Source organism: Peromyscus leucopus, chromosome 3 (assembly GCF_004664715.2).
Source record: "Peromyscus leucopus breed LL Stock chromosome 3, UCI_PerLeu_2.1, whole genome shotgun sequence".
In the NCBI taxonomy this organism is placed as follows: Eukaryota; Metazoa; Chordata; class Mammalia; order Rodentia; family Cricetidae; genus Peromyscus; species Peromyscus leucopus.
Window position 1 is genome coordinate 131,328,022 of NC_051065.1, and position 19,776 is coordinate 131,347,797.

The window sequence follows — 19,776 nt, forward strand, 5'->3', positions numbered from 1 at the left end:
TCCTGCAAATTTTCAACAACAAGGACAAAACAAACTGAACCACAAAAACCTTTTAGGCTCAGGTAATTGACCTGAAGTAAAATCCCCATTTTAATGGTAGAAAAGAAAACCCTGGCTTGCTTGGGTCAAATCTAAAAGTCCCTTTAATTCTTTCAACTTTTGTAACCTCTTCTGCAGCTGACATATTTTGAAAGGTGGCAGTGAGCAGCCACTCCACAAAGAGTTCTGGGAAATGTCAGGTTCTTCTTTCCAAGCACTGCGTGAGTCACTGGGTTTGCAAAACACAGGGACCTTTGAAAGCACAGGATAGAGAAGGACATCTTTGGAAATCTCTCCCTAAGTGCTTAGCAGAGGCTGGGCTCTCTCTCTCTCTCTCTCTCTCTCTCTCTCTCTCTCTCTCTCTCTCTCTCTCTCTCTCTCTCTCTCTTTCTCCCTCCCTCCCTCCCTCCCTCTCTTCCTCCCCCTCCCTCCCTTCCTTCCTCCCTCCCTCCCTCTCCCTCTCCCTCTCCCTCTCCCTCTCCCTCTCCCTCTCCCTCTCCCTCTCCCTCCCTCTCCCTCTCCCTCTCCATCTCCTTTTCTCTCTCTTTCTCTTTGACACTATAATATTAATACCTTAGTTCAGGTCCTGGAAACAGCCAACAACATCTATTCCTCATTTCTTAGAGTGGGGGTGGGGACTTCCAACTTTATTTAGAGCTAGTATTGTAGAGCTTCAGTGTAGAAAATGTTCACAAATATTCACAAATATTTGGTTGGTTCCTGTTCAGTATTTGGCATCAGTCAAATTTAAGAGTTGGGGAGGCACCAATACAACCATTGATTATATACCATACTCTGAAGGTTGGTAAGATCTCAAAAATGACAGTTAGATCTATAAAATGTTAATACATGGTCCCTTATTTTCTTAGCCTTAGATTGGAAGAGAGGTAATTATTAAAGGAATCTGAAGGCTATACCTCCCCCCCTTCCTACACTCAACTCTTACTCTGGGTCCTTGGCAAAAACCAATCTTCACATATTATTGAGAGTTCATAAGACCATGTCACAGGGCAGACACTGTCCTAGGCACTGTATACAAGATAACTTGTCTCACCTTTAAATATGTCCATCTTCTCCTGTTCCTGCAGCAAAAGACCCAAGGTTAGATACTTTTTAAGGAAAGGGGATTTATTTGGCTGTTTGGGGACTAAAAGGACAAGATCAAGTATACTTGTTGCCCCATCTCTGGAGAAGACCTCAAGGAAAGGAGCATCATATGGCTGAGATCACAAGAATACATGGGACATGAAGCCAGAGATTCAGAAAAAACAATCTGCTCTCTTGGGAACTAGTCCACTCCCCAAGATCAGCCTTGGTGTCTGTCATCGGAAGAATGGACATAGTGCACATACAAAGTGAAGTTTCATTCAGTTATAAAGAGGGAAGACTAGTACAATGAGGTGGCTGAGCAGGAAAGGGCACCTGTCCTCAAACCCGATGACATGAGCTCAATCCCCAGGACCCACATGGTGGAAAGAGACCCCACTCTCCAAAGTTCTCCTCTGACTTCCACATAAATGCCATGACATTTGTGCCCAGTGCCCACATACATGCAAAACAGTAACAAAATATTTTGTAAAGAGTGGCACTATGTCATTTGTAAGAAACTGGATGGAACCAGAGATCATCACACTGAGTGCAATGAAACAGACCCAGGAAAACAGATATAACCTTTTCTCTCTGACAGAGGACAGGGGTGTAAGGAAAGAAAAATATGGACAAAATACATGATAGACTTGAATGAATATGGCTTTATGAAACCCGTCTCTTTGTACAATGAATATATACTCATAAAAGTTCTAAGAAAAATGACTGTAGTGGGCAGCCATTCCAGCTTTAATCTGGAAGTTCCAACCCCCATTGAGGCTTCAGTAACTGTCATGCCTACGAGGTGGGGCCAAGAGAGGATGCTGAAGACCTGAGATCCGGATGCATGGGCTCTCTTGGTTCCTGGACCCTGGACACTGGAGGTAGACCAAGCAGAGTTCTCCAGAGAACACAGCCGGACTGTGTCACGCCTTTCCTAGACCCTGCAACCTACCTGTCCCTTCATTTGTAAGTTATGCCATTAAATAAACCTACCTTTTAACTACATGGAGTGGCCTTAATAATTTCACCAATAAATGACTAACAGTAGTTATTTTCTGGGGACTCTACCTTTGTGACTTACCCACCTCTTGAAAGTCCCATCGTTCCAGAGGCTGGGGAGATGACTCAGTCGATCAAAGTGCAGTGCTATTTTGAGGACTTGTGTTCGGAGGCACAATGCCCAGATAGAAAGCCAAGCTGGTGGCATGCATTTGTATTCCCAGTGCTGAGAAAGCAGAGACAGGAGGATTCTTGGGGTTCACTAGTCAGCTAGTCTAGCCTAAGTGGTAAGCTCCAAACCAATGAGAGACTAATCTAAAGGGAAAAATTGAGGTGAATTGAGTCTGAGAAACAACACCTGAAATTAACTTCTGACCTCCACACATATGCACATACATGTACATGTGCACACATTGTGCATATACACACAACATATAAACATCACACACACACAAAGTATTTCACTATCTCCCACAATGTCACACCTGAGACCAAGTCTCTGGCCCAGGAATTCTTGAAGGACACATTTAGACTGTATCCAAACCACAGTACCTTCATCGTAAGCAGAAACATCTCACGTCTCTGGGGTAATATGTTTTGTTTCATCTTATTGGAAGAATTTTATACCTTCTCATTAAAGACATTTTAACTTGTGGTTAAGGATTTTATTTTTGTTTTATCTTTGCCCAACAAAGCCTCAGAGGAGCATAAAATCACATCACCGGGAATTTTTTGTGGAACTGGACCATGGATGGAAAACCATTCCTCAGAAAGACTCCCTAGTGTGAAAAGCACTGTGAGCGCAGACATTCTGAGCTTGCCACAGCTGCTCTCTTACTAGGCTGGTGAGTTTAGATAAGTTATTTTACTACGCTCTACACTTACAAGAGATGTGAGGAAAACAACCTAGTTCTCACTGGACCACTGCTGGTCACAGCCTAGTCTCTGGCCGACCCTCAGTCCTTACTCACTAGGTAAGCGGAGGGGTGGATGGATGGACCACTGACATGTCCTGCTTCTGCCTCTCTGTCCTTCCTCTTCTCTATCAACTGCACTGCTCTTATTCAGAGTCTTCAAGCATGTCAAGTTATTTCCTACTTCAAAGCCTTCACGGGAATTCCTGAGTTCCCTGAAGTGCTCATCCCCCAGTATGGGTGTATGTACAAGATCGACCTCCGGTAGTCATCCTCAGGTGGAGTTCATATGTTTTTGAGAAACGTTACTGAAGCTTCATGGGTCTGCAGCTCTCAGATTAGGGTAGATTAGGCTGGCTGGCCTGCAATCCCCAGGGGTCCTGCAGTCCCTATCTCCCCAGTGCTAAGATTACAAATGTGGCATTGCACCCACCTTTCTGGGGAACCAATTCCCGTCCTTTTACTTGCAAAGGAAGGTCAATATGTACTGACTGAACTATCTCCCCAAGCCCTGATTGATTGTTCATAAACCTTTATGTTTCATAATTACATAATCCATTCCTTTTGTGCTTAATAGACTACAGTTTTCTCTCTTTCCCACTGAAGCAGAGAGTTTGTTTTATCCACCTAGATGTAAGTAAAAGGTTATTAACCATCCCTATCGTGGCTTTCCGACTCACACTCCCTCCTGAGTTGGTATACTTGAATTGATCACAGTAGCTGGATGTAAATCCTTCTCATGTGCAATTCTGATGGTCTCTTTAACAAGATGAATGACATAATTAAAAGAAGAGAAATACTTATTGTATAGTGTACGCAAGCACACCTAGCTCAAGAAGAAATATTTTCTGAATGCCCTGGAACATAAAACCGTGAAGAGTTATACTATCATTCTCCATTGATGATCACACTCTGAAAGTGAGTTTGTAACATCCTGTTTTCATTACTAGTTATGCAATGGTTTATTAAGCTGATTCCAAAGCAATCCGTTCCCAAGTGGTCTAGAAGAGGACACAAGTAAAGCCGACCAGCCATCATCCTGACTGGTGATGCGAATGCTCCAACTGCCGTCTGCAAGGTTTTCTAAATTCTGGAATCCAAGAATTGAAAACTCGCAAGTCAAGTCAAAGTCAAAGTTGTCAGGCACAAAGACCCTATCCTCCATTTCAGAAGTTGTTTCCAGCGCCTCACTAACCTTCATTTGGTCGTCACAGCAATAGGCAGTGGAGAAAGACATCAGTGTGTCACCCTCCCTTGCCTGCAAGCAGCTGACAAGCTTTATTTCCTCAGAGAGTAAGAACTTCAGGAACCTCTTTATAGTCATTCTTTTTCTTGTTGCTGGGATGAAATACCTGCAAGAGCATCCTGGGGAAGGGGGAGTTTGTTTGGGCTTATGGTTTAGGACATACAGTCCACCAAGGCAGCGAAGGCATGGTGGCAGGAATGCAAGGCAGCTGGTCACCCTGCATCTGCAGCCAGCAAGCAGAGCAGGTGGATGGGTGCTGGTACTCAGTTCGCTTTTCCCCATCTCCTTTCTTTGCTCAGTCTAGAACCCCAACTGGTGGGATATTGTCCATGCTCCAGATGTGTCTTCCCCCCTCAGCTTATTCTCTCTGGAAACACATTCACAAACACAAGTGTGTCTCCTAGATGATTGATTCTAAATCCAGTCGACTTGACAATGAAACCCAATCATCACACTCTCGATTCCTAAATAATAGCTTAGAGTGCCTACAAAGAACCTGAAGGATACTGACTTCCACATTGACAAGTATTTGTGTTAAGAAAGCCAGTGACTGGGCTGCCGGGGGAGCATTGCATTCAAGACTGTCACCTGCTGGCTTATGGGTCCTTGCTGGCTGCTGGATAGATTCACTTCTGCTATGCCAAAGCTCTTGCTCACATTTCATGACTATCTGCTTGTCCATGGAATGTCTTTTCTCTGCTTTTCAATATATTCCAAATAGATCTAGTGTTTCAAAGACTAGATTGGATACCAAACAATCCAGGAACATTCTCCCATCCCTCACTGCTCCTTACCAAATTCTTATGGCACCTTTTGTATTTCCTATTATTTAACATTTTAATTTGTTATTATATATTTTATGTGTATAAGTTTTGCCTGCATGTATGTCTATGCACCAGATGCATGCCTGGTGCCTACAGAGGTATGAAGTAGATGTTGAATGCCCTGGAACTGGAGTTACAGATGGTTGTGAGCTGCCATATGTGTGCTGGGAATTGAACCCAGGTCCTCTAGTAAAGCAGTAAGAGTAAAGTATTTGAATCACATCTTCGATTGTGATTGTGTCAGATATTATCAGTGTCATATCTCCTCGACTACCACTGTCTATCTCTTAAGATCAGTAGCAGTGACATATATTTATATATTCCTAGCTATATAAACACATATTAGATGTTTAATAACCAGGCATGGTACATCACTTCTTTAATCTCAGCACTCAAGTGTGGAATATTCCTTTACACTGTGTGAATATATGTCACTGTGATTGGTTTAATAAAGAAGCTGACTGGCCAATAGCTGGACAGGATAAGGTTAGGTAGGAGAACCAGACCAAGGACACTGGGAAGAAGAAGGTTGGAATCAAAGGAGTTGCCAGTGAGACATGGAGGGGAGACCTGAGGTGCAAGATGAAAGAGAGGTAACACTATGTGGAAGAATGCAGAGTAATATAAATGGGTTAATTTGAGTTAGCTAGTGACAAGACTGAGCTATTGGCCAAGCATTTATAAGTAAATATCAAGCTTCTGTAGTTATTTGCGAGCAGCTGCTGAGACAAAGAGAAACTCCACCTACACTCAAGAAGTTGAGTCAGGGGGATTGCCTTGAATTTCAGGCCTGTCTAGGATATATAGTGAACTACTAGCTAGCCTGGGTTACACAGTGAAATCCTGTCTCAAAAGACAACAATAAAATCACAGAAAGAGAGAGAAGGAGTAGATGTGTATGTAGCTCAGTTGGTAGAGTGCTTGTCTAGTGTGCACAAACTCTGAAAAATAATACAAAAAACAGGCATGATGGTATGCACTTGTGACCCCAGCACTTGAAAGATATAGGAAGGAGGGTTTGAAGTTCAAGGTCATCATAGGCCAGCTTAGAACACGTGATACCCCGTCTTCTGAAAAAAAAATGGTTTTGGTGTTAAATGAATGGACAATAAACTGCACAGCAACCTGTCCTACAAACCATTACAGCAGAGGTGCTCACTGCAAAAGCTGAGTCTACGTGGTTGCTATCGGGTCACACCGCAGAAAACGAAATAAGCAGAAGGAATTGCCGCTGACCAACAGGCACTCCAGCCTTCAAGGGGTTAAGCAGATCTACGCACAATGGAAAAAGGAGGTGGGGAGAACTCATCATTTTCCTTCATTAAAGACTAATTTTAGGTCTTTTTAGTAAATGATCACGTTGTTTATACTTCATATACTCTCGACCCCCATGTCTGGGAAAACACATAAAATTTCCAAGAATTAAAGTTTCCATTAATACAAGCGCCAAAAACAGAGGCTTGGCCTGCAGGAGAAAGCACGTTTGTCCCTCCTGGCTCCTTTTCAAAAGCTATAGAAATATATTTACTGTATAATCTTTCTTGTTCGCAAATGCGCTGCCTTATCATTCCTACAATCTAGATGGAGGGGGGTCGCAAGTCAGAAACCGGAGCACTAACTGTGCCTCGATGACTAGAGTGGTACTAGGCTGTAGACAGCCAGTCCTGCTGATTGTAAACTTTCTTTATTGGAAGCCATTGCTGATGGGGTTTTGTTGCTGGTCTCTATTTTTCTTTACTTTCCTTTTTCTTTTGTTTGTGTGTGTGCGCGCGCCTGTGTGCGTGAGTGCGTGTGTGTGCCTGTGTGTGTGTCTAAGTTCCCGAGAACTGCTCTTAATTGGTGAAGTAGTTTATTAGAAAAGATTTCAGCTGTCGTCCTACCCTCTCTGTTCTTATGTGAATAGATATGTGCTCAAGGCAGGCACCCCACCCCACCCCACTCCACCTCACCCCACCCAGAACACCTAAACTCTCTCCATCTGGTTTTATTCAATCTGAAGCAACCCAGTGATCTCCCAAAGTTACAATTAAAAAACAATAAATTAAAATCTCTTTGCGTCAGTGAACTTGGACTCAGAAAGTTCTCTGAGCAGCGAGCCTTTTAAAGACGTGTGGGTCGGACCAGCTTCAGAGTGGAGTCTCGGCTACTGGGAACGGAGTTGGCTTGGCGAGTGCCTCCTCTCCCGGTGGTCCCTCCCTCCCGGGCGGCTCCCTGCCTCCCCCAGACTAGCCCCCGCCTCCACCTTCTGCTAGCTCGGAGGTCTGGCCCCAACTAGGCGGCAGAGAAGCTAGCGGTGCACTACCACCAGTCTCTCTCCCCCAACTCCTCCCCCGTCCTCCCGGAGCCCGGCAGCAGTTAGGGGAGGGGGAAACCAAACCCATCCCTGGTCCTCCAGCCCTCCTCTCCGCGTGCACAGTGGATCGCACCTTCTAGAGTGTTAACTCAGTTCTGGAGGACCAGCATTCCCCGGATCTGCATTTCGGGCTGTGGCGGCCCCTGCTCCCGGGATGCGAGAGCCAGGGATCCGCCCGCCGCTGTAAGCCTTGGGGTGCGCGGAGCTCTCGCCGCCGCGCGCGCTGCCTGAGCCTGTAAGTTACTTTGCTCCTCCCGGGGAGAACTAGGGAACCCGGTAGCACCCCAGCCTGTGACTTCAAAGGCCACACAGCCCAAGCGCACCCAACCCAACTCATGCCCTGGAACTCCACCTCAGCCCTCTGCCATGCGTCTGAGCCCTGTGATGCAAATTAGTTTCCAGAATATACTGTGATAGGTACATAGAGAGGAGAGAGGGCTAGGCTGCTTTTGAAAATGCATCTCGAAAATTCTTCAAATTTAAATCATTCACTTTCAAGTTCGAAAGCGCATCGCTTGGTACCTTGTCAATTACGGTTAATATTTTCCTAATGAACAGGAAGCAATTTCTTCGCTGCTATTAAAAATAAGAATTCCTCCTTCTTTACTTTTAACCTTGCTACTTTACTTAAAGAGCAAGTGGATGGTGACCCTAGCTGGCTTCAGTTTTCTTTCTTGATGGCGTGTGCACGTTTCCTTTCCCTAATCTGGAGATGCTGAGAATCACAGGGGAATTCTCTTCAAGCCTGAGCCTGTATTTGAGGAGAATGCTTTAAGATTTTCGTACCTGAGGCTATTCCCAAGAGTGTTCAGGGAGATAAGAGGAGAAAAGGAAAAAATGTTCCTCTGATCAAAAGTTTTCTAGGGATTCTCTGACCTCAGACACAAGCTAGGTTCACATTTGTATTGTTGACCACATCTTCAATTTTGCATGCCACTTCGTGTGTGCAAAACGGCATCCTTAAGTACCCGAGGTGAGGAAATGAAGTTGACGGTTTTTAATAAGCATTTCTCTGTTGTAGGAGGACGGGTGTGGAGGAAAGGAGCCGCAGGTTCGGGTAGGTGCATAGACAGGCTATGGTGACAGAAGATGTTGGCCAGGAAGAGCATCATCCCTGAAGAGTATGTACTGGCACGCATCGCCGCGGAGAACCTGCGCAAGCCCCGCATCCGCGACCGCCTCCCCAAAGCCCGCTTTATTGCCAAGAGCGGAGCCTGCAACCTGGCGCACAAGAACATCCGCGAACAGGGTCGCTTCCTGCAGGACATCTTCACCACCTTGGTAGACCTGAAGTGGCGTCACACGCTGGTCATCTTCACCATGTCCTTCCTCTGCAGCTGGCTGCTTTTTGCTATCATGTGGTGGCTGGTGGCTTTTGCCCACGGGGACATCTATGCTTACATGGAGAGAGGCACCATGGAGAAGAGCAGCCTGGAGTCCACTGTCTGTGTGACCAACGTCAGGTAAGAAAGAAATGGGGTGAGGCAGGGGTTGCCAGCAATATAGAAATAAAAAGCTCTGTCATGTAGTTGATTGTGAAATAGAGGCTTTTCATTGGACAATTCAAGAACAAAAACAAAAACAAGTTCGGGGTGCAGGGTGGAGGCTAGATGTTAAAAGTCTTTATAAGAGTAGTTTTATGGCTGAGTCTCTGAGAATGTGTGACTGCTTCTTTGGGCTTTGGATGGGCTCAAAGGATGCCTGGCTCCCAAAACCATCACTCATTTTCATCATGAAGCTGATGTCCACTGTGCACCAGTAAATATCTCCAGCCAATCAAAAGTATTGTGCAAATATGAGAAATACTTTTATGTGAAGTGTCCTTAATTTTAAAATATGCTAAAAATAAAATAATTGAAATAAGTGTAAGCCCTTCTTTTTCTAGCTTATTTTCTCATATCTGATAGATTGCTTTAAATTAAAAAAATGAAAGCTTAAATCCAGAAGAGACGTTTTCAGTGAAATTTAGTTTTCATGAAAGGGGCTGAGTAGCAACAATGCATATTGAAGTCTCTTCTTCCAAAGCTTCCATAGGACAGGAACAAACCAGCTTTTAGGTTACATAGAGTTGACCTCAGCATTTATGGATGCTTCAAAGACAGCTAAGGCGTACTTGATTTCCGTGACTCTCCTTTTGTATTCCCACAAGGCCCCAGAACATTGCAGGGGGTCAAATTTTTTTCTTAATCTATTTTTCTGGACAGAGACATGATTTAATATCAATTGCAAAAATGTTTACAAGATAAAAACAATGATAACACTGGAAAATTTTCCAGTGTATTTTCTGAATCACATTCCAAATTCATATAATTTACCAGGCAGAGAAACTGAAGAAGCATCATCCAGGCACAAAACGGTTAAGAAGACTTTTAGTGGCCCTGGGATCCTATAAAAGAAGCAAGGCATGGCCAGGAGTGGAGCCTTGCATGACCTTACCCACTCTCCCCATTGGCCAGGCCAGTGCATCAGTGAAGAGGTCATCTTAGACCACACAGAGATCCCAGCTTTACCACTAGGCAGATAGAATCTTCTTTTCTCAAACTTTTGCCTCACTGACAATGTGGATAAGAAGCCCCAGTAAGCAGAGTGCTTAGGGGTGCAGAGAACAAAGTCCTGTGTGTAAAGCATTTGAAGTTAATATGTTACTGTAATACAGTGACTGAGTAACTGACTGGCATTGATATGGCTGGTGGGGGTGTCATATTCAAACAAGTTTTCAGGAAACAGGCAAGAGATCCTGACAAAGGGCAGTAGGAGAAATGATCACGGCAACCTGGAAAATAAACTAATTTTACTCAAGACTATCTGTTGTCACTCTCTATGGAAAAGAAATCATTTAGCAAATTTAAATATATATTAATATATATAATCAAAAGAGATTATTCTTTCTGTAAAGAGAATTTTATGGTGTTCACTAGTTCCTAAAAGCTGCTTTTTGTTACTTCTCACTTTTCAAACAAGATATTCCAAAGAATATTGATTTCCTAGATGCATTGCTGCTGGCATTGAGCCGTGAGAAAAGGTGTCAAAATCACAATGAAGCCAAGCTGACTTATCAGTATAACAGTGCCGCTTTCAGATCACACTCCTCAGCATTATTTAAAGCTTCGTTCTCTTCCTAGAGAACTTAAAAAATGGGTAATAATTCTAATTATTTGAATTTCCATTCCTTTCATAAATTCAGTATCGGCCAAACTATTAAATTTGTAAGCAACTCTTTTCAGTGGCTGTCCACTAGTATTTCCAAACATCGGTTGATCACCCTCATTTTAGGGTAACTCACCTTCTCTTTTGTGCAAATGACTTTCTAACATGAATCAGAAAATAGAAACAATGTTATTTTTCTCATTATCATTCAACTAATACATCCCCAGCTCGGTCTCTCCTAAATACTTTTTTTCTCTTGAGACTGTTTACCATGACAGGTGTCCAGAAAAAGATAGGATCTTATACTAGATAGAGAAATAAAATTCCGTTTAAAAAAAAAAAAAAACATTATGAAAACACAGCCCATGAACCATCTCTGAAATTGGAGACAGACTTCGGGGAGGGAAGTCCCTCATTAGACCCTTCTCTAACATATGACCCACTACTACAGCTCAGTGCCACATGTGTGCTGTGTCCTCTTCTGGAATCCATTCCTACCATCTGTAGTATTTCCACACTGTGCCATGTATCTCACAATGTGTAGGTAGGGCACAAGTCAGTTCTTAAGGTTTTGCACAAAACCTTTCAGCCAAAACAGAGATAAACAGCCCCTTTCTGGCCCCACTTAAAAGCTGATGGATGTTTACAGACTCACACATTCTTCTGGCTTCCTGCCAAAGTGCAGTGTGTACTGAGTGCTCAAAGTTCAAATGTTTTGTTCCCTCATTGTGCCTGGCAGTCATAGATAGTATTTTGATAGACTGCAAACGTATGGTTTCTCTTCTATGAAATTCCAGAAGTTCGGAATTGGGGTGGATGTCGGGAATGGGGGCTGTGAAGAAGTCACAGCAGTGGTATGCAGCCAGGTGGATAATTTGCTAAGAACCCAGTGTGAGGCTTTGCAGCCAGAAGTTAAGCTGAATTACTAGGAGTCTTTCTGAGAGACTCAGTCCATGAGGAGCCACCAAACCCTGTCAGTTCCCTAAGATGGGGAGATGTGCACACACACACACACACACACACACACACACACACACACACACACACACACAGTCCCCAGGAAAATCCTGACACCTCTTGGCGCCTTCCCCTTGCCTCTTTGAGAACACCAGGCCAGAACTGACAGGACTCAGGGAGGTAGTCATTACATAGACACAGTCTTGATACAATCATTTACTAATTGACACCTGAAACTCTTTTAATAGCTTCCACATTCCCTGGGTCACTTAGAAAATAAAATAAGATAATCAGCGAGAAACTGCTCTTCCTCCAAATGGAAAATCATTCTCCTTGTTGAAATATTAATGTTTGGGGATGGTGTATATGATACTATGCTTTAGCACTGTGCTAAGTTGTGTAAACAGAAAATTAACCACTGGATAATGACTATAATTTTATGTTATAAATAACAAAAAATTCACTCATTACTCAGTACCTTCCATATGACTCACATCTCTTGAATACAAGTAAGGTCATAGATAGGAAACACCTACTTGGCATAAAATTTCACAGAGCAAGTTGGGCTTTGGTGAAAATGGAGTATATCTACAACTTATAGTTATTTAATGAATGTCTTCAATGGTATATGACCTAGGAAATATGAGTGAAATTGTATCCCCAAATCCGGAAGTACATACTTAGGTGCAGACAGAAAGGGAGGCAGCAGGGAGGGGGAAAGGGAGAGAAAGGATAGCATGAGGGGGGATGAGGAGAGGGAAGAGGATGCTTATATTTAAAATTAGCTTTTCCGGAATTGTTTACTAGGCTGTAGTGGAGAGTAAAGCTCTCCCGAGGCTCTTTTCATCATGCACATTCTGATGTGGCATCATTTCTGATGTCATTCTTTACAGGTCATTCACTTCTGCGTTCCTATTCTCCATTGAGGTTCAAGTGACCATTGGATTTGGAGGGAGAATGATGACTGAGGAATGCCCTCTGGCCATCACTGTTTTGATTCTGCAGAACATTGTGGGTCTGATCATCAATGCGGTCATGTTGGGCTGCATCTTCATGAAAACGGCTCAAGCCCACAGAAGGGCAGAGACTCTGATTTTCAGCCGCCATGCTGTGATTGCGGTCCGCAATGGCAAGCTGTGCTTCATGTTCCGGGTGGGTGATCTAAGGAAGAGCATGATCATTAGTGCCTCGGTGCGTATCCAGGTAGTCAAGAAAACAACGACGCCAGAAGGGGAGGTGGTACCTATTCATCAGCTGGACATTCCGGTGGATAATCCCATTGAGAGCAATAACATCTTCCTAGTAGCCCCTTTGATCATCTGCCATGTGATTGATAAGCGTAGCCCCCTGTATGATATCTCAGCAACTGATCTTGTCAATCAAGACCTGGAGGTCATAGTGATTCTTGAGGGTGTGGTGGAAACCACTGGCATCACCACCCAAGCACGGACCTCCTACATTGCAGAGGAGATTCAGTGGGGACACCGCTTCGTGTCAATTGTGACTGAGGAGGAGGGAGTGTACTCTGTGGACTATTCTAAATTTGGTAATACTGTGAAGGTGGCTGCCCCAAGATGCAGTGCCCGGGAGCTGGATGAGAAACCTTCCATCCTGATTCAGACCCTCCAAAAGAGTGAACTATCTCACCAGAATTCTCTGAGGAAGCGCAACTCCATGAGAAGAAACAATTCCATGAGGAGAAGCAACTCCATCCGGAGGAATAACTCTTCCCTCATGGTTCCTAAGGTGCAGTTCATGACTCCAGAAGGAAACCAGTGCCCATCAGAATCATGACTGCAGGATGACCCTGAGACAGTCAATCTGAGTTCTGATGACTGACAGCCTGAGATAGTCATTCATTGAGTTCTGGTGACTGACAGCCTGAGACAGTTACTCATTGAGTTCTGATGACTGAAAGGCAACCCTGAGACTTACTCACTGAATTCTGATGACTGAAAGACAGCCCTGAACAGTTAGTTACTCACTGAGTTCTGATGACTGACAGACAGCCCTGAGACCGTTAGTTAACTCATTGAGATTTGATGACTGACATCTCTGAGACAGTTACTCACTGAGTTCTGATGACTGAATATTGGACTAGCCACCAAGACAGGGCTGGAACCCAGTATTTGTATTTTAATGCACTGAAAAATGTTCATATTCAAGAAATAAAACTTCCTGTATTAATAAACAATAACACACAAAGCAGAAGACTTATGGTTCACACTTGTTTCACACACAGAATGTCACTGTGACATGCTAAAGTTATTGTATAGGAAACAGAAAGTATTCACATCTTCATTCTGAAACACAATTTAGGATTGGACCTGGAATACCAAACCTGGCCAAGGAATGAGTCTATCTGAGATATGTAATTGATGAGATCTATTCTGTTTCTGTTGCTCATTCTAGAACAGCAGGTGGAATAGGAAGGGGAACTCTCCAATCACATTAAGCACCTTTTATATACCAACCTTACTCTTTTTTCACGATGTTGTATGTGGTAGGAAGCATAATGCAAACCTCTGAGGTCTGTCTGTTTCTAAGCAGCATTTGCTCAACCACTAACCCTATATATTGACTTCTCTGGACAATCTGTTGGCTAGAACTGGGCAAGAGTCTGCAGAAAAGCCGAGTCCTGGCTCTTGTCCAAGTGATTCCTCATCTTCCACTTTTAAGAGCTCATTCCCCAAGAAAAGCTGTATCAAATATTTTATTAAAATGTTTCCTTTATGCTCACTGTGTGGTTTTGTGAGTCCTTTTACACAAAATTATCTCAAATTAAACCCCCCCCAAAAGACATTTTTGGAGTCATAGGGTGGCCACACTGTCTTCTAAGAGTCCATTCTCAGATCTGTGGCCAAAGGCAGTTGCAGGTTTTTTTTTTTTCCTTTTGGTTTGAAAAATGTTCTTTTGCTATTTCTGAGCTTGAGATGTCATGGAAGCTTGAGATCTTTCTCTCTGAATTTCCTTGTCTTAAAACTGTATTTTCTTCCCAGCAGTCTCTGGAGTCAGTCGCTCCATAGGCAAGCGTTGGGTCAATTGGCTAAAATGAGGTCTTCTACCAAAACATGATTTCATCATCCTTGGCTCCTGTATCTTCAAGTAAGGGAAGAGTAGAGAGATGCTCTGGGTTAACACAGTGTGTGATGTACTAAACCCTGGAAGCTGGGTGTCTGTGTAGCTTTTTAGGCAGAGTTTGGGGTTTGAATTTATTTCTTATAGGAGCCACTAAGCCAAATGGGTCATCATGAATATGTTGAAATCTAATCTTAAAAGACTCACGATTCTAACCAGGTGAATAACAACTGTTGGGTTAATTCCTAAAAATGTTCTGATTTAGAACTCTAGACTCACAGTCAAACAGGTACTTGAAGCTCTGCTTGCCTGTTACTAACATATTGAAAACATACTATTGTGTCTTTAGAAAGCAATGCTTCTGGTGTAGGAATGTAGCTCAGGTGACAGAGTGCTTACCTAGCATGTACAAAACCCTGGGCTTGGTTCCCAGTACTTCACAGCATAAACCAAACATGGTAGTGCAACACCTGTAATCCTAACCTTGGAGGTTGAGGCAGGAGAATCATAAGCTCAGGTCATCCCCAGCTACATATCAAGTCTGAGGCCAGCCTGGACTACCAAAAAAGGAGGAGGAGGAGGAGGGGGGGGGAGAGGAGGAAAGGAGGAGAAGGAGAAGGAGAAGGAGGAGGAGGAGAAGAGGAGGAGGAGGAGGAGGAGGAGAAGAAGAAGAAGAAGAAGAAGAAACACACACATACACACACACACACACATGCTTTATTCCCACTCAAAAAACCCATTCCTCTCTCCAGTCTTCTGGTCATTCAGACCAACACCTGAGGGTCACACTTGATGCCTTTTTCTGTGCCATCCACAAATATACACACTCAGTATATACCCAGAGTATAATTGTTTCTTTCCACTGCCTCCTTCCTGCTCCAGTAGCCTGCTTCCCACATGATGTATATGGTATAGGTCTGCCAATTATGAAATATCGAGACATTTCTTTAGAAATCATGGAAGAAAATCTGTCTTCATGAAACAGTCTAATAGCAGACTCTGGAGCAGTTCTTGGGAAGGTTTGTCACCTTGATATCCCAAGGCATCTAAGCAAACACAGCAAGAAGTTGCCATATTGGCCACAGGAACATGTACAGTACTGCTAGCTCTTCAGGAAAAGTGCAATGTTCCTGAAAGGGCACCAGTCGCAGGGCAAGAAATGCTAGACACAGTTGGCAAGGGTGTGTGTAGGATTCCGGAGTCCACACAATGCAGAATGCCCTAGAACCAGAACATGGGCAGTTCTTCTGGGCGCTTGTCATTGCTGGATGCCAAGGACCTATGACCATCACAGTGATGGGGGGGGGGTGGTCAAAGGAAGGTCATGACTTAGAATGTGATGCTACTTAGCTGATGACAGCAAACAAGTGATCACAACACAACCTGTAAAAACTGAAAGCCCTTTAGAATTAACAAGACCCTATGATCTACTTTTTACTAAACTGTATTCACTGCATTAGTGATTTAAAGAACAATGCCCTTTGTTTCAGACAACAAGGCCATGAACTGTGATAACTGAGTCTGTAAAGAATGTGAGGACTCGGGTTCAACCCCCAGAAAGCACATTTAGAAATCTCGAGTGGTGTCACACTCTTGTAATCCCAGAGTGGCGGAGGTAGAGCAGGCAGATGCCAGACTCACTGGCCAGCCTGCCCAACATCCTTGGTGAGCTCCAGGTCACTGAGAGACCCTGTCTAAGGAACAAGGTGGACGGTGCTGAGGAGCCAAGCACACTCAAGGGTGTTCTCCAGCCCTGTGTTTATGGGAGAGTGTGTGTGTGCATGTGCGCGTGCCCCCCCACCATTTGTTTTCTGTCTCTGTATGTGTACATACCTTTATATACACACACATATACATATAATTTTACTTCTATATTAAGTTTAAATACTATTTTATACTCAATATTTAGAGTTTTTCTTTCCACTCAAGTCTTCATACAGAAGCCATACTTTGTCAAGTCATAAATTATGTTATACTATACCTCTTGTGAAAAACCTCCTATGGCTTTCCATCTTTCTCAAGATGAAAATGAAATTCTTTTCCAAGACCCATAAACTACTACATGTAATCATGACCACTTTCAGTTACTTTGGTTTTTCTATTGTTTGGAGAGTAGGTTGTTTTTTGTTTTGTTGGTTGGTTGGTTTCTGTAGTGTGTGTGTGTGTGTGTGTGTGTGTGTGTGTGTGTGTGTGTGTGTGTGTGTGTTTTACAAAGTATTACTTTGTAACCTATGCTGAGCTGGCATTCACTATGTAGCCCAGGCTGGCCTTAGACTAATAGCAATTCTCTCAATATGTGCAGTTCCCAAGGAGGCCAAGGAAGGTCTTCAGATCCCCTGGAACTGGAGTTACAGATAAATACTTAAAATACTTAAACAACATTTCTACCACTTTTGAAGAACAGAATTTGTGTAATTATTCAATATAAAGTTCTCTTGTGTTTGGATTCCTTTCGGAAATCATTAAAAATAAATTATATTTCTTTAGGGCAAATTTCTTCTTTTTAACCTTTTGTTACAGAAAAGTTCAAACACACACAACAGTGCAAGTATTACTATAATGGACCCTACACACTCACTACTTGTCTCACTATCTGTGGCTATTTTTCATCTGTTACCCTTCTCTGTAGTGACTTGGAGGAGAAATGCCCAACATGGCCTCATAGTTTGAACATTTGGTCCATAACTGGGGTTGGAAGGTTGTGGAACCTATAGAACGGTGTTTCTCAACTTGTAGATCATGACTCCTTTGGGAGTGAAATGACCCTTTCACATGGGCCACATATCAGACATCCTGCATATCAGATATTTACATTATGATTCATAGCAGAGGCAAAATTACACTGACAAATTAGCAATGAATATACTTTTTTGATGGGGGTCACCACAACATGAGGAGCTATATTAAAGGGTCACAGCGTTAGGAAAGCTGAGAACCACTACTCTAGTAGTGAGTCACTAGAAGCCAGTCTGGAGATTTGATAGAATCGTGCCACTTCCTGTCTGCTGTCTGCTTCCAAACTGTGGATGCCCCGTGATCAACCATTTATGATGCCACTGCTATGCCTTCCACACTGCAGTGGATCATATCCCATTGACTATGTGAATGTGCATGAGTGCAGTGCCCACAGAGGCCAGATCTGGCTGGGTATTAGATCTCCGGGAGCTGGAGTTCTAGGTGGCTGAAAACTGCCATGTGGGTGCTGAACTCCAGGCATGACACATATGCTCTTATCATGGAGCTGCCTCTCCAGTCCAAGTGAAATTTCTCTGAACCAGAAACTGGACATGGCCTATTAGTTTTTGTTCAAAGTCCTGTAATTCAAACTTATGCACATGGCCATTGGGACAGCAGATGAGGAATGTCAAGTCTATAGCCGAATAGTCAAATTCCCAGAAAAGGGAAAAAGTGTAGCTATGAAAGGGGACCTGGGAGGAGAGGGTAGCTACCACCCTCCTGTCATCACATACTTAAGGCAAACGCCGTGATAAATTGCCTGAAGATGAGAGCAGTGGGAGAGATTTAGATGATTTCATAAAGTTATGATGAAATAACCATAAGACGTCCACATCATGGGGAAAAGACAGGGGGGTTTCAGTGAGAGATTTGAAAGGATACACACACGCCCAGTTTGGTAAAAATAGAGAATTTTAGCCTCAGTAGCTTACAGGTCTGTGTGAGACACTAAATATAGATGTGGTACTCAGTGACCTTGAAGAGCTATAAGGTGTTGGGAATGAAGTTGGAAAATGAACCCAGGAAGCCACAGTTGAGCCCAACTAGAAAAGCCTTGTAGAAAAGTTGGTCTTTCTACAGTGGTAGATGTCAAATACCTGAAGCCTTTTGAGAACTCGGTCGACCTGTAGCATTTTTAACCGAGAGGGGAACCATGACTTTAATTTTGCATATGACTCTTTCATCCTTTGCTTTGTTGATACACATTGAAGCAATTCAGTAGTATGTAGATATTTAGCCTCAGTTGTGTGTGTGTGTGTGTGTGTGTGTTTGTATACGAAGATGAGTCCATATGGTGGGTGTGCACAGTGCAAATATACAGATTGATATTGGGTACTTTAGTCCTCATTATTTTATTTTTGAGACAAGGTCTCTCACTGACCTGGATCTCATCATTGTGGCTGTGGTGGCTGGTCAACAACTCCAGGGATTTGCCTGGACCTGCTCCCATTGCATTGGGGTTACAGAAGCATGAGACAGTGCCAGCTTTTTATGTAGGTGCTGGGTTCCAAATTTAGTTCTGCATGTTTTATACAGCAAGAAATATACCCACTGAGCCATGTCTCCAATGCTGAGCAATAATTTTAAGTCATTAAAATAAACTGTGCTCCATGCCATAGTTTCATCTCAGTTACCACTGAGACAGGGGCATGGCTTAAAGTATGGTCAGCAGAGTCGCAAGGGGGGCAGAGCCACTTGAAAAAAGGACTAATGAAGAGGTAAACCATCTAAAGCAGAATTGGCTCCAATGCCACATTTTGACCTGACATTAAAGGCTGACTAAGATTTTCATGAACTTGAACTTGAGTCGTTGCAGTAAATTACTAAGGGGTGTAATTGGAGTCACATCCTCTCAAGGTCTATGGGGAATTCCCATCACATTTGATGAGAATCGTGTAGAAAGATCCTGGGAAGAGCGTGGCCCCAAGCTTCCTCTTGGGCTGCCTGTAGGATTTGTTGTGGTTTCTTTCACGCACAGTTCCTTGGAGACACGAGTTTCTGTTCTTTCTCTACCTTCTACATCCTGAAAATAATGAAAAGATGGGGGAGAAGCCACAGGAGATACAGAAGTCGTTTTCATTCCTCCTTCTTTATCATTTATCACATGGTTAATTCATTTATCAAAGAGGATATTTCTTTCTCTATGAATGACAAATCACAAAATAGCATCAACATGAGGGAGGAAATGCTTCACTATGTTTACTGATGACAGTGTTGTCTCTGGAAGTCATTTCCTTGGGCCATTGGAGGACTGTGAATTCTGATTTACTCTGTCAGTCCAAGGCCAAGGGTATTTAGACACATCTATGGACAGAGGACACAAGGATTTCATCCAATAAGAGCCTTGTGCTGTGAAGAATAGTTAGGAATTATTGACTAAAACTGTGAGGCTGG

At 43.3% G+C, this 19,776-nt stretch overlaps 1 protein-coding gene across 1 annotated transcript; it reads left to right on the forward strand.

Annotated features, from left to right (window-relative positions):
- Positions 1 to 7,265: 7,265 nt before the first annotated feature.
- On the forward strand, positions 7,266 to 14,307 carry Kcnj8 (potassium inwardly rectifying channel subfamily J member 8). Its single transcript, XM_028879869.2, has 3 exons — positions 7,266 to 7,699; positions 8,486 to 8,927; positions 12,462 to 14,307. The coding sequence occupies exons 2-3, from the start codon at positions 8,554 to 8,556 to the stop codon at positions 13,360 to 13,362; spliced, it is 1,275 nt and encodes a 424-aa protein (XP_028735702.1). The 5' UTR covers positions 7,266 to 7,699; positions 8,486 to 8,553; the 3' UTR covers positions 13,363 to 14,307.
- The last annotated feature ends 5,469 nt before the right edge of the window (positions 14,308 to 19,776 follow it).

What these genes read in the sequence shown, in the direction of transcription:
- Kcnj8 (XM_028879869.2), top strand. Translation starts at nt 8,554, where the DNA reads ATGTTGGCCAGGAAGAGCATCATCCCTGAAGAGTATGTACTGGCACGC. An exon ending in GTCTGTGTGACCAACGTCAG is followed by an intron (nt 8,928 to 12,461) that starts GTAAGAAAGAAA and finishes CATTCTTTACAG; the next exon opens with GTCATTCACTTCTGCGTTCC.